Below are 14289 nucleotides of genomic sequence, written 5' to 3' on the forward strand. Positions count from 1 at the left end.
GGGGGAGTTGGAAAACTCTGGAGGCTTCCACTGGGTGCTTGCTGACTTTAAGAGCTACTCTAGTACCTAATAGCTTTACTTCCAAAAACCTGGGTTAGTGTCCAAAGACCCCCATTTGCTTCTCCCTTGAAATCCTTCACAGGTAGGCTTCTCTGACTCTCTGGCGGTCCTGGAAGGCACAGAAAGAAAATAACCAGGACAGGAGGAAACCAAATGATGTAATTATAGACAAAGTTGAGGCTGAACTGGGAGGACACCAGAGAGGACAAGGCTTAGAAGAAGTCAGTTCAAGGGAAAGCAGATCAGTTCCATACTGGGGGATATAGTTTAACGAGAGAGAGAGAGAGAGAGAGAGAGAGAGAGAGAGAGAGAGAGAGAGAGAGAGAGAGAGAGAGAGAGAGAGAATGTGAGAGAGAGAGAGAGAGAGAGAGAGAGAGAGAGAGAGAGAGAGAGAGAGAGAGAGAGAATGTGAGAGAGAGAGAAGGGGAGGGAGATGGAAGAGGAAAAGAGAGGAAGGAAGGGAAGGGAGGGAGGGAGAGAATTCCAAGTCTCTCTCTCTCTCTCTCTCTCTCTCTCTCTCTCTCTCTCTCTCTCTCTCTCTCACACACACACACACACACACACACACACACACACACACACACACACACCAAAAAGAAAAGAAGGAAAGAAAAAATGTCAAATACATTTGGCTGGGAGAAAAGGTTACTTTGAAAATTTCTTTTCTGTATGATTCCAAATCTATGAAGCTGGCAAAGGTAAAACTGTGAAGACAGACCAGTGGTTTCCACAAGCTACAAGGTGTGTGTGCTGGCTGCTCTTATGCCACCTTGACACAAACTAGAGTTATCTGAATGGAGGGAACCTCAATTGAGAAATGCCTCCTTAAGATCCCACTGTAAGGTGTTTTCATAATTAGTGACTGATGGAGGTGGGGGAAGGCCATCCCTGGGCTGGTGGTCCTGGGTTCTATAAGAAAGCAGGCTGAGCAATCCATGGGAAGCAGGCCAGTAAGCAGCACCCCTCCATGACCTCTGCATCAGCTCCTGCCTCCAGGATCCCGCCCTGTGTGAGTTCCTGCCCTGACCTCCTTCGATGATGATGATGAACAGCACCTTAGAAGTGTAAGCCAAATTAACCCTTTCCTCCCCAACATGCTTTTGGGTCATTCATGGCGTTTCATCACAGCAATAGAAACCCTAAGACAGCATGGAAAAGCATTGTTTGTGAAGCTGTAATGTGCTATGTGCCATGTTACAAATGGTCCCACTTACCGTTTGACTTAGGGGTTGACTTTAGGATGGTCTAAGAATGATTCGCATTTGGTAGAAATGGGGGGGGAGGTGCTCTACCTTCAGCTTCCTCCTGCTGAAATGTGATGGCTTGATGGAGATCTGATGGAGTTGATGGCAGTCCCATCTCGCTTCAGCTCCTCCTTCTGAGCTCTGGAGCACCTACCTCTCCCTCACACCAAGTGCATCTCCTCCTCCTCCTCCAGCTCCCCCCCCCCCCCCCCCCCCGGTTACTTTGCCTCACAAGAACTAAAGTCCTGGCAGACAAACATCTTAAGACAAAGAACCAACTCCCGCTCCCACTGCTGCCAGGCAACAGAGCGAGTGGTGCTGCACAAAGCTCTGGATGGGGACCCTGAGAGAGGGCGCAAGGAAACCACGGGCAGCCAAGACCATCGGGACCGCTGCAGGGGAGTGTAGTCACCGCCCTCCCTGCTTTCCTTCAGAGTGTTGAGATCACAGTGAGCGCTCGAGAACCAGGTTTCGGGTCTTTACTCCGTTCTTCCCACTGGGTTATGCTTCTTACTTGCTTTCAGGACTGTGGGCCTTGGGCTGTTTTTCTGGGATGTGTCCCTGAGCCTGGTCTGTTGGGATGTTCTAGACTTTGGCCTGCATTCTGGTACCAGAAACAACGCTTTGAAATTTGAGTTGCCAGTGATACACATCTAGTCCTCTCAGTGAGGCTGGCCTAGCCCATTGTAGGCCATGCCAGTCTGGGCTGGTGGTCCTGGTGCTGTAAGAAAGCAGGCTGAGCAAGCTATGAGGAGCAAGCCAGGAGGTGGCCCTCTTCCATGCCGTCTGCACCAGTTCCTGACTCCAGGTTCCTGCCATTTTGTTTGAGTTCCAGTCCTGACTTCTTTCAGTGAAGGACTACGACCTGAAAGTAGTAAGCTGAAATAAACCCTTTCTCCTCCAAGTTGCTTTTGGTTGTGATGTTTTACGACTCTAACTAAGATGACAGCTATTCCTACCTGTGATATCTGGAGCTTAACTGGAGAATAATCTCACAGTAAATTGAGGAGAATCTGTAAGCTTGTCATAGGCATGGGGTGCACAACAGAGTGGATCCAAGGTGAACAGTGGACTTTAGTAATGTGTCAGCATTGGCACAGCAATTGAAACAAATTGCCCTGTTGTAAATCATGTCAATAAGAAACTGGGGATGCTATTAAACTATCTTTTGTGTCCGTTTTCCTATATCACAAAAATAGCTTTTAAAATTGAAGGTTACTAATTTTTTAAAATGTAGAACAAAAAAGTCCAAATCAGAACCAAAACCAAGAGGGCCTAGAATAAAAGCAATGGCCTGCGGGCCCTGCTCCTGGGGGTCTGATGTCAGAAGCAAAGACAGCAATGATGTGGCTGCAGCCAGCGGCTGTCACTTCAAGCCTGGCCAATGCTACTCTGAAATCACAGCACTGTGAGACACATGAGCACTCCCCAGCGAGGCTTCACAAGCTATACAAGGCAGCCCACAAGGGACTCGATCAGAGGTGACACATAAAACCTCCTGGGAGGCTCCACCCCTCCTCCCAAAGATAAAGGCTTTTCTTCAGTGGTGTAGCTGCTTCTAAGTCCCCCATGCTCCTGTAAGTAAATTCAAGTTCCTCGTTCACCAAGCTAGATTTGGGCCTGTTGGTGGTGGGCACGCATTGTTCACAGCTCTCCAGACAAAGCTGACAAGACAGGAGTGAAGACACAACTGCTCAGTGACAGGGACAGGTTCTCTGTCTTGGGTCACACTGCACTTGGTGTAGAAAAGATAATACACCCTTAGTCCACAGGAAATGGGAATGACCTAGAGAATGTAAGACTAAGATTTATGCTTTATTTTTATTACTTTACATACATGTTAAGTGTAGAGTTGACATTGTGAGTGGGTTTTAGATCCACAGAATCCTGGGTTTGAATCCACTTATTTACTTACTGGTTGAGTAACTGTCAGGAGCTGTGAAATGGGCAATATAACCCTGGAGTCACTGTAACTGTTGTACGATGTGCCTAAGGCAAACAGGTTCAGGCTCAGAGAAGGGTGTTATGGGATATTCTGACCGCATTCTGATGCTTTTGAGACTGGCAATACAGTTTGCTCTGAATCAGAGAGTGGAACGAGCTGACCAAAATCAGTCATTGAAGGACTGAGGAAAGAGAGACACAGGAAGTGGTAGGGCGGGACTTAGAGAGAGCCTTGGCCTTTTGGAATCAAGGAACAGGAGAGAGAGAAGGTCATTGGTTGCTTCTGCGCCACCTCTAATCACTCAGATTCTTACCCCAATAAAAACCCCAAGTTTTTATTGATAAAGAATAATTAGATAAATACTTAATAAGTGGGCCTCAGACAAGTTCACTTATTCTTGCTTGCCTTATTCTCGTTTAGCCTCCTGCACACCCTCAATCGGCAATCATTCCCTAATATCCATAGGGAACTGGTTCCCAGACTCTTTTTTCTCAAGCACAAAGTCCCAAGATACTCAAGTCCCTTACACAGGGTACAGTATTTGCATATTGCCTTCTCACATCTTCTCACACGGTAAACCATCCAAACAATATGAAGACCTCCAAGACAATGTAAATCCTATCAAATGGTTAGGCTGTATCATTTAGGGAATGATGACAAGGAACTGTATTTGTTCAGCACAGACACAATTTAAAGATAGGTTTTCCTCTGTGGTTGCTGGCTCTGTAGTGCAGAATCTGCTGATACAAAGGTCGGGTCAGAATCAGCAGAGGAAAAGCTCTGACTAAGGACACGGTGGAAAGTGGGAGGAAATGGGTGTTTCTGATAGGATTCTTGTCCCACACTAAAACTAAGTGGAAATCTGATGAAGTATAGATGAAGGAGAAGCTGGGAGGGAGGAGATAATGAGGATGATTGGCATGTGAAAGTAGGGTCTCAGGTAGGGACATAAAGGGACAGGATAGAAGAAGGCATTTGCGAGTGGGTAGCCATGGCCCACAGGGAGGATGGATTAAAGTGACAGAGCAAGGCACCCAGCCCATACCCTTAATGCAGCCAGTCAGAATAATGTTTATTAATTATTTTTTTTCAAAACAAAACTAAAAATCTTTGAGAAGTGCTTTCATCACAGTTAAAAGCTTCCTGGACCTGGTAGGCAGGACATGGCATCCCCGCGAGACAGAACTGAGAGCCATCGCCCCACCTCCACTCCACTCCGCTGCTGTTCTCATGCCACCATGCAATGCAGCCGGCAGCGCCACCCCACCCCAAGCCAGAACTCAGCTGCCCAGCCTCAAGACGTTGCCGTTCCAGCCAGCTTCGCCCTGGTGCCTGAAATAGCCAGCACCTGACAGGCTCCCCTCAGGAGAGGTTCTAAAGTGTTCACAAAGTAGGCAGTGGCCCAGGGACCAGACCAAGGTCCTCAGAATGATGACTCAAAGGCCCTAGATCTTCTCACCCTGTAGTGCCAAGCTCCTTCCTGTGCCCTCGTGAGTCAGAGGTGAAAGTGGTGATGTCATCATCGCTCGTGCTTGATGTTGGCCTCACTTCGCTCTAAGGTGACTCCATTGCCATTCCTGGGGACTTCCTTCTTGCTCCAGTCCTTCTCCATATACAGCTCAGCGAGGATAGGACAGTGCTCAGAAGCTACTCCACCCCAGGACCAGTTATCTGGAATCCACGGGTTTGTGAGACCCTCTCTCACAACAGCCCAGTGACCTGGAGAGAGAGAGGAGACCAAGAATTAGGACAAGGGCTGATGAGCCTGCTCCTCTGTAAGTCGAGGTGCCCTGGTGGCCTTCCTTGGTAAGCTGGCCTGCACAAATGAAAGCCCATGGCCAATTTTATCTTACTCTTCACACAACATAGAAGATGGCAGTTTTCTCACACAGGCATTGAACACACTGGGAAACCAGGCCCCTTGTCTAGTCAAACAGTGTGCAGGAGGACCTGTTCCTTGTTCACACCTGACACTAACATGAACAACAAAACTAAGTGACTTTTTTTACCATTATTTTTGTTAATATTTTAGCTTATTCCTAACATTTCTATGCATATATACAACGTGTCTTATTCATATCTATCCACTCTCCCCAAACCCACTGATCCCCCAAATACATCTCCCTCCCAACATCATGCCCTTGTTTTTTTTTATTATAAACTGAGTTGAATTAGTATTTTTAATTAATTTTTTTCAGTGCTAGGGATTAAATCTAGGGCCTCCCATATACTAAGTAAGCACTCTTCTGCTAACAACAAATGAGTATTTGACAGAGCCAACTGAAGACTTGCTTCACAAAGCAAACAATCACTTAAGAGGGTCTAGAGGGGCAACTCCTTCCTAGAGAAAGGATGGAAAAGAGAAACTTAGAGTGGTTGCTGAAAAGCAATGCTACCTTTGAAGTAAAGACAGAAATACATGAGCTAGAATCATATAGGAAAACAACAAAACAATGACAAGGCACTGCTGCAGTCCTCTGTGATACGTGACGTCAGGGTTGATGTAAGATCTGAAGGGCCTGGGTCCCATATCTGACCGCTGTAGTGAGAGACCTTGTCCCTGTCCTCAGCTTACACACCTTGAGGTGGGGGTGGGAGCAGAGGAAAGGATGGTTCAGATTCACTATTCCTAATAGATACGCTTCCTAGAAGAGTCCTCCAGGGAATCTAGTAGGCCCTGGCCTCCGAAGCACTTCTGTAAACTACATCCTGCCTCAGATCAGACAGCCAATGCCCACTGGAGCCCAGTAGGAGACCGGTGTCCAGAGAGAAGAAAGTGCAGGCCACACAGTCATCCACACTGAAAATTGTAAATTCCAAGGAGCTGGGCCCTGACTGTGTGGTAGTGCGCGCTGCAGTGGAACCCAGGAACTGCTTCTTTTCCTGTTTAAGTCCCTCACTGAGGTACAAGACGCCTTGCACTGGGGTTCTGCAAAGTGTCAGGAGAGGCTGAGAAGGCCATGCTTGTCTGTCATCAAAGACCCCACCCCCTGCAGGTCAGGGGATGGTGCTCGGCATTCTGAGCCTCTGAAGGCCCTATGGCCCCTTCCATCTGCAGCAGCACCCTGTCACACTGAAGAACCTAAGTTAGCTGTCTCCCGGCTCTGGGGATCACAGTCTGAGGAACGGCGGCATATCCACCATGCTCTGTTCCTTGTGGAGCTCTGAGCCCTTCTCCCAGCCTGCTGCGATACTATGTGTTCTGATTTCGTTCCTAACTGTTCCATAAAGCTCATGTGTTGTGGACTTGGTCCCCAGACGATGGGAGTAGTGGGAGCTGGCAGAAGTTTGAGGGGTGGGGAAAATTAAGCCACTGAACTCGAGCCCTCCCTGGATTCTTCCCTTTCCTTTCTGGCTGCTTTAGGAGGTGATGAGGGGAGGGGGCAGGTGAAAGAATGGCTCGAAGTCATGATTCCTGACACAGGTACCTTCCACCAGTGCACACAAATCTCAACCACGATGTGCTATCTCACCAGAGGACTAAAAGCAGCCAGCCGTGCCCAGCGACCATGGATGGAAGCCTTTGAGATTATGAGTCACCGTAAACCTTCCTTCCTTATACACTGGTTATCTTGGGTATATTTGTCACAGTGACAGAAACACTAACAGTGACATATCTCCTCGCCCCTGAAAGTGTAGTATACCTCATTCCACAGCACAGCATTTGAATAGTTGACGGTGTTCATTGAATGACTAAGCGTACTTATCATCTAGGTAAGTTATCAGTTCATCTCTGAATCATGACCCCGATGGCCTTCAGAGGTGACTACAGCTGGGTTTCGCTGAAAGTGCTTACACGAACTAATGGTTACCTTTAAATTACTTATTGCTTGTCACTTGCCCTTCCCTCTTGGATGTGTCTCTGACCAAGCAATGACAGTGTTTCTTTTACCATAACCCTGTAAGTATCTGGGGAAGAGGGAAGACAATATTGGTCACCTCAGATGCTTATAGGTCCACAGCCCACTAGTGAACAGAGACGGCATCGGGTGGCAGAATGCGGGGGACACTTCCCCTACCTGTGAACACTTTCTTTAAGCTTTTGCTGATCCAGATGTTGTCCACTGATTTGGAGCCTTGGGGATTCCTGGTGCTGATGTTGGTGAAGGTGTGAGCCGGGACCAAGTGGTGGAATTTTTCTCTCCTTAGGATATCGTAGTCACTGCTATCTGGCCCTTGGCCAAAATCCCCTAAAATAACAACATCCTTTTCTCCTGGGAATGGAAGAAAGAAAATCAACAGGTAAATAGCAGGTAGGAAGCAAAATCTAAGAGTGGCCCTGGCCACTTGAGGGGACGGGGACACCTTGGCTTGGCCACTCGGGTTGGGGCCACAGATCTAGTTCTTATTCTCCTGTTATTTTTGTGTACCCACTGATTTTAAGCATTGGATAATTTGAAAATGAGGGGAACACCCCATTGAGTCTTCAGGCCCTACACTTACAGTGGGAAAAAAGGAAAAGGCCTTGCTTAGATATCTAACAAAAGTTCAGCAAACCTTGACCGAGCACCTCCTCAGAGTCTGCCTGTGTGGGAGTCAGGGATGAAGGAAACATAATACCTGCCCTCTAGGACCTCAGACTCTAAGAGAGAGACAGGGGAGGAGACCGCCAGGAGCGAGTGTAGGTTCAAAACCAGAAACAGGTACTGAGGGTAAGTGGCAAAAGGAGGGCACCCAGGGTGGTTTCTGGCAGGTGATAGCTGGCTCTGGTCTTAGAGGATGCACAGAAGCTGTCTGGACAATAGGGATGGGAGGAATGTATTTGGGAGCTAGGGGTAATGAAGCAGTCCAGTTTCTGGGGGTGTATTGTAAATCCTGGAGTAGCCGGATGCTTCCAGCATGAAGGTTTAAGAAGCCAAATGTGGGCTAAAGCTGCCTGCTGTCAAGCCTCGTGACCTGAGTTTAATGTCCATAAGTCACATAGTGGAAGGACAGAACCAACTCCTGTAAGTTGTATTCTGACCTCCATGCAAGAGAGGCAGGTGGCTGCTACTCTCTGATTGGTAGGTATGTTTTCTCTATCTGGGCATCAGGTCAGAACAATGAAAGAACAGGGGAAAGGCTGGGTGTCTTCCCCTCACTCAGTGAGCAACTCAGGGCATCCACTGCCCCAGGCGATACACACAGTTTACTATCCTCCTGTTCTAGGCCATTTCTTAGATTTCCCCCGACATTTACTGCTGTGAGTAACACTGACGTGAGAAATTCACCCAGGCATGTGTTGCTGCTTTCTGTTCTTAGTGCAGAAGACCAGTTAAAAGTGTGGTCATTGTTCATATTCCAGATGCTGCCAGCCTCATTGCCAGAGGCCGTTCCCACGTCAACCCCGCAATGTGCAGAACGTCTCTCTGTAGTCCCACCAACAGCAAGCATCATCACTCAACCATTTGGTCGGTCTTCTTTCTACGCACAGAGAAATAAGATGTGTTCCATGGTCTCAAGGATGGGGTACCTACACAAACTATTTAGAAATATGCACAAGAATTTACCAATTCATCCAGGCGTTTGTTTACATGAGCATGAATGCCTGATTAATTACTTTAAACCCTGAGTGATAATTCAGCACTGTGATTATTTACTTTGTTATTCCATTTGTTTTTTTCCAGCAAGGAGCTCTTAGTTTTTCTCCCCATGTTGTTTTTGGTTCAAGTGCATTCGTTCTTTGTGACCTGCCAAAATGCTGCGGCATCACCTGTATCTCTTCTAGCCCAGCCCTATAGTTAGCCAGTTCTCCAAGGAACCCTACCTCCCTGACCTGAAGGTGTGTTCGAAACTAAGAGCCGGTGCTGCGCAGACTCTTCTCCCCTCTGGTACTAATGATTCACTAGCTGATTGCACTGCAAACATTAAAGAATAGTGACCCTCAGTCACATAGAGATGCATTTCAAACCTTGCTACAGTGACAATGATGTCAAGGAAATGTTCACCTACATTTCTGGTTTTAATTCCCTCTTCCTCTTCCTCCCTCTCCCTCTCCCCCACTCTCTCTTTGCAGGGTCTTGCTGTGTAGTTCAGAATGGACTAGAATTCAAGATTATCCACAGTTGGGATGATAAGCATGGACCACAGTTTCATTTCCTCTTTCTTTCTGTTTTACATACAGGAGATTGACTACAATATGCTCCAGGCAAGGAGTCTATCTAGTCCTCTCCTTGCTTATTACTTTGAGACAAAGTAATAACAAAGTTGCCCAAGATGGCCTTGATCACCCTGTAATCCAGGCAGGCCTTGGATATCGTTGCCCTGTCTCGGCTTCCCACACTGGCAAGCAGAGTGGCTAAGCAGATCAACTCTACAAAGTAGCATTTCAGTCAACACTGCTTCCTGTCCCCATCCTAGAAGAAAGCAGCTGGGTGACTCTGGGCACTGCCACCCTCTCAGCATTTCCTGATGGTTGCTGTTGGATGTGGAGGACCCGAGTTCCCATGAATGCCTGGCACAGGATCTCCCAAGCAGCACGAGCCTCCTTCCTGATGCCCTGAGCCACACTAACAAGGGTCTCCCAGAGAAGCAGCAGCAGAAATGACTTCCTTGTGTGTAAGGGAGGGCTACAGAGAGAGGGCAGGGGCCGAGTGGAGGGGCTGTCTCTTTGAAGTATTTTAGACGTTTCTCTCACAGCCTGCAGGAAATGGAATGATTATGAAGTATTTCCCACGTAATGTTCGTAGGAATTCAGAAAGAACAATGGCCACCAGCCAGGCTCTGCCAGATTCCCAGGGACAGGGCTGACCCTTGTGGGGAGGTCACTGTAGGGGGGTCACGGGCCGTAGGTAATGAGGTTTCTGATGTGCTCTGTGACAGGCACTTTAGAGAAAGCAATCCATAAACAAAATAGCATACCCAGCCCTCCAGCAAATTCCTTCTCTTCGGTAGAGTATGCAGTATTAGTAATAGCTGAAGGGAAAGACATGTAAAGTGAAATGACACAAAAGGCCAGCAGGGGGCACCTGTGTGCTGCAAATAACGCCCTCCTCCAGCAGGACTCCATAGAAGTCTCTCCTGCTACTCCACTTCCTCACATGTAGACTGCATGTACAGTACAAATCTGGGTGAGCCCGGGCTCTTTGGGGGGATCAATGCCAGTTTCTAACAGTAAAACCAACTTGAGAGTATTGCTGACCACAATCCATACGTGACCAGGGTCAATGAGCCCTTGGTGACCAGGGTTACCAAGCCCTCCCTGACCACTCCTTGGACAGCAAATCACTTAAGTGCCACAGTTCCCATGAGACAGGCGAGGCCACCTTCTCTTCTTTGCAGGTAGAAAGCTCAGACTCTGGAAACTGAAAAATTTGCCCAAAGTCATGGAGGTGGCCCTCAAACCCAGAGTTTTTCACAAAGAGGAGGGAGGAAGAGGTCCAGGGCTGCTGTTCATCCTAACACACGAAGAACTCAGACCAGGGCCTGCTGCCCATGAGACAATGAACCGAGTGTGGTATTAGGAAGACCTCTGAATAAAGGCAAAAGCTACCACATGGACTGGGTAGGGAAACCCAGCGTTCTGGGAGACCGAGGCACACAATTCCATATAAATGAAGAAGGCTTTCAGTGGGGTGCAGACCTGAGTATTGGTGGGAAAACGCAACTCAGCGAGCGGGAGGGAGGCTGGTATCGGGGTCGAGCAGCCAGCTCTGTGTAGTTTTGCACATGAACACAAAGGCTCCTTTTGAATGGGCACATCCATATTTCTTAGAACTTGTCCTTCCGGCTAAATGTGTGTCAGAGGTGACAAGGCAGCAGCTCTGCCCCTGAGAACGTGCGGCCACAGAAGCCCAAATTCTCCTCTTAGTCACATGCCGGGGTGGGCTCCCTAGTCACCATTCCCTGAGTTCCTAGGAGGGGAGAAAGTGCTGGGCCAATTTCCCCAGAGATTCCTGATTTAGAAAGGGCCAGTAACAATGAGTGAAACAGCTCTCCGCTGAGGTGCACTCCTTCAGATGTGTGAGCAGGCATGCTAGGAGACCCCGTCCTCAAGGCTTCTTAGCAAGTTCTGGAAAAGGACAAGCATGGGATCCCTGGTGCCAAGTGGGATTCACATTCTAGACAAAGGCAGAAAGGCCTGGAGTTTGCAAATCAGCTGCTCTTTCTTTCTGTGGAAAGGCTTTATCTCCCTTTGAACAGAACCCCGAGCTCATCGATTTTCCTTTGCTGCGGGCTGGAGGACTTCCTGAATTTGCTGGGTCACCAGTTAACATTTAACTTGGTATTAGTGACAAGCAGGGACGTGGGGGGTATGAGTCACTGTCCCTACCTGGATGTGTCAGAGCTGAGTCACGCTGTGGGTCAGTCAGCAGTCCCTTGGCAATGTGGAGCCTGCCTGAAATTTCCTGACCAAGTCCTGAGTTTTCCCTGGAGCCAGGGGGCAAATTGGAAAAATTATGAACCAGAATCTTTCTTTCTTGCATCTCTGAGACAGAGACGAATAGAAATGTCTGCCGATATGCACAGTCTCAAGCCATCCTTGGAATAAGTGAGAGAGTAGCTGTGAGTGAAGAGTTTCCCACACAACTACTTGTTGGATGGGGTGCCTCAGTTTGAACTGTTTGCTCAACTGTTTCTCAGCCCCAAGAGTCATCATCTAAGCAGAATATACTCGGAGCAGGTCCTGACTTAAAACATACACCTGCACCTTCATAGTCACAGTGCACAAAAGCGGAAGCAACGAAGAGCCTACCAACAGATGTGTGCATAAACAAGAAAACGTGGCACACATGGACAAGAGAATATTATCTAGCCACAAAAGGATGGAACGCCTACCACACAATACAACACACTAATCTGGAAAATACAAGCTAAGTAAGAAATGCAGACAAAGGGAACAAAATATCATGTCCTTATACGAAGCATGTTGTCAAATTCGCACATACGGAAAGATAGTATGATCAGGATTCAGTGGGGCCAGTTTCTGAAGGAAAATGACCGTGTTCTGGAGATGGGAGGTGGTGACAGATGCACAATGGTGTGAATGCACTGAAAGCCACTGAACTGCACACTTACCAATCATCATAATGGCAAGTTTTATGTCTGTTTTAAAATGCAGGTTATAACGGGACAGAAACATGTCTGTAGCTAAATATTTACCAAGTCTCCCACTGTGATGGGACAAGTTGATGGCAAGAAGTCTCGGAAGCTAGGGGAGCAGTCAAGACTCAAGAATACGGGAGGCATCTCAAGGTCTCCAGATGCGATTCTCTCACCTCCCCACCTCCTGTTTCTCTTTCACAAGAGCTTGTGCAGATCTCCAGGTGGTGCCCCCAGAGGAGTAGACCAGAATGTGTTGTCACAGGGGAGGAATATCACCACTTACATTTGCTCCTCCAGTTCTCTTTATCCAAAAGGCTGAGAGACCACCCGCTAGAGAGGCCCTCAACACAAAGGTGGCTTATGTGGAAAGGTCAGTTAGGCTCCACAAGAGCAGGGAGTGTGGTTGCCCCTGAATCCATGACTGCTGGCCAGTGGCTGGGCTAAGAGGCCAGAGAGATGTCTGGAAAGAGGCACCACTGCCTGCCCTGAAGTGTTGCCCAGTCACAGAGAAAGAAAACCCCTACCTTTCAGAGTTTCCTGCAGAGTTAGTGCAAAGTTCAACAACCGGTGGCCATCGCCTTGATTCTTGCCTGAATTCTCAGCTCCTGGGAGGGCCAGGGCTGTCAGCTGAAGGTTCACCAGGGTCAGGTCGTTATTTCCCACCTAGATAGCAGGAAACGCAGCAAAAGGAAAAAGCTCACTCATGTTTCTTTTATCTTTTACACCTGATTAACAAATAGCTCCACGCACACAGTTGACAATGATAAACAAAAGCAAAGCTAGCTCACACGCAGAGGAGGCAACCCGAGGTATTTTATTTTAAATTCCTGTACTCTAAAGCCCAGCACTAACACCCTTCCAGCCTCCTACCTCTATTCCTTCAGATCTAAAAACCTTCATGTATCTGGAAGTGTTCTGGTTTTTTGAAAACCTTTTGAGCAATAATATGCAAGAAGGAGGTGTCTCTAGCATCTAAATGTTACAGAAACAAGGCTGATGTCCACAAGACTAGCCTGAAGTTCCTCCACCCAGTCCTCTTGGTTCCTTTGGAACCAACTGTGTGCTAACATCCACTTTAACCTGATTTCCTCTGTGAAAACCAAAGTTCACCAATTCTGGGCAGAAGATAAACCCAGAGACTGGGCACCAAGGTGGTCCTTGTGGTCTTCAAGTGTGTACATATAAGGGCAGTTTATCTTCTGGGTGATCGTGACATTGCTCAGCTGCTCTGGGTTTAGCAATTCTGCCACTGCAATTGCCATGGCAACAAACACTAAACACTTCTGAGAAAGAATGAGTGTAGGGGCCCCAAGAAGTGCAGAGGGCTGGTCTTGTCTTATAGATGTGACCCCAGTTCACCATCATCACACCCAGGACTCTGCAACTGCTATTGCCACTGCCAGAGAAACACCTTAAGACTTGGCCTGGAAGGAAACGCTCTCTGTGTGTCCCACACCATTGGTCTTCCTTGATTCAGGATTTGAAGAAGAAGTCAAGGGCTGCCCTGGGTGACTGCTTTACATGACTTGAAGCCATCACTCCTGATGTCACAGTTAGTATAGTTTTTATTAGCCTTTTAAAAATAATTTACTGGGGCTGAAGAAATGGTTGAGGGGTTAGGAATACTGGCTGCTCTTCCAGAGGACCCAAATTCAATTCAGAGGACCCACGTGGCAGCTCACAATTGTCTGCAATTCCAGTTCCAGGAGATCGGACACCTTCACACAGACATACATACAGGCAAAAGCCCAAAGTACATGAAATAAAGTTAAAAATAAATCAATTAATTAAAAAATAAAAATACTTTGCCTTTTCATGTTAACTTAAAAGCAGTGTTTTACAAGTTGTTTTTGTGAGGTGCTGGGCATGGTAGCTCACTCTGTATACCAGCACTTGGGAAGCTGAGGGGGGCAGAATTGGGAGGCCACTATGCAGGCCACACAGGGAGATTCTTTCTCAAAAAATAATAATAGTACCAAAAATATATACCAGCTTGCCTTTTAGCTACTTGAGCTG

At 47.6% G+C, this 14289-nt stretch overlaps 1 protein-coding gene across 1 annotated transcript in view; it reads right to left on the reverse strand.

Annotated features, from left to right (window-relative positions):
- Positions 1 to 4300: 4300 nt before the first annotated feature.
- Eepd1 (endonuclease/exonuclease/phosphatase family domain containing 1) overlaps positions 4301 to 14289 on the reverse strand; it is a 107237-nt gene continuing 97248 nt past the window's right edge. Inside the window, exons 6-8 of the mRNA XM_075966494.1 lie at positions 12798 to 12936; positions 7269 to 7463; positions 4301 to 4968 (exon numbers count right to left, since the gene is read on the reverse strand). Coding sequence (XP_075822609.1) covers positions 4769 to 4968; positions 7269 to 7463; positions 12798 to 12936 — 534 coding nt within the window. The 3' untranslated portion in view covers positions 4301 to 4768. The remainder of the gene's footprint in view (positions 4969 to 7268; positions 7464 to 12797; positions 12937 to 14289) is intronic.

Source organism: Microtus pennsylvanicus, chromosome 3 (assembly GCF_037038515.1).
Source record: "Microtus pennsylvanicus isolate mMicPen1 chromosome 3, mMicPen1.hap1, whole genome shotgun sequence".
In the NCBI taxonomy this organism is placed as follows: domain Eukaryota; kingdom Metazoa; phylum Chordata; class Mammalia; order Rodentia; family Cricetidae; genus Microtus; species Microtus pennsylvanicus.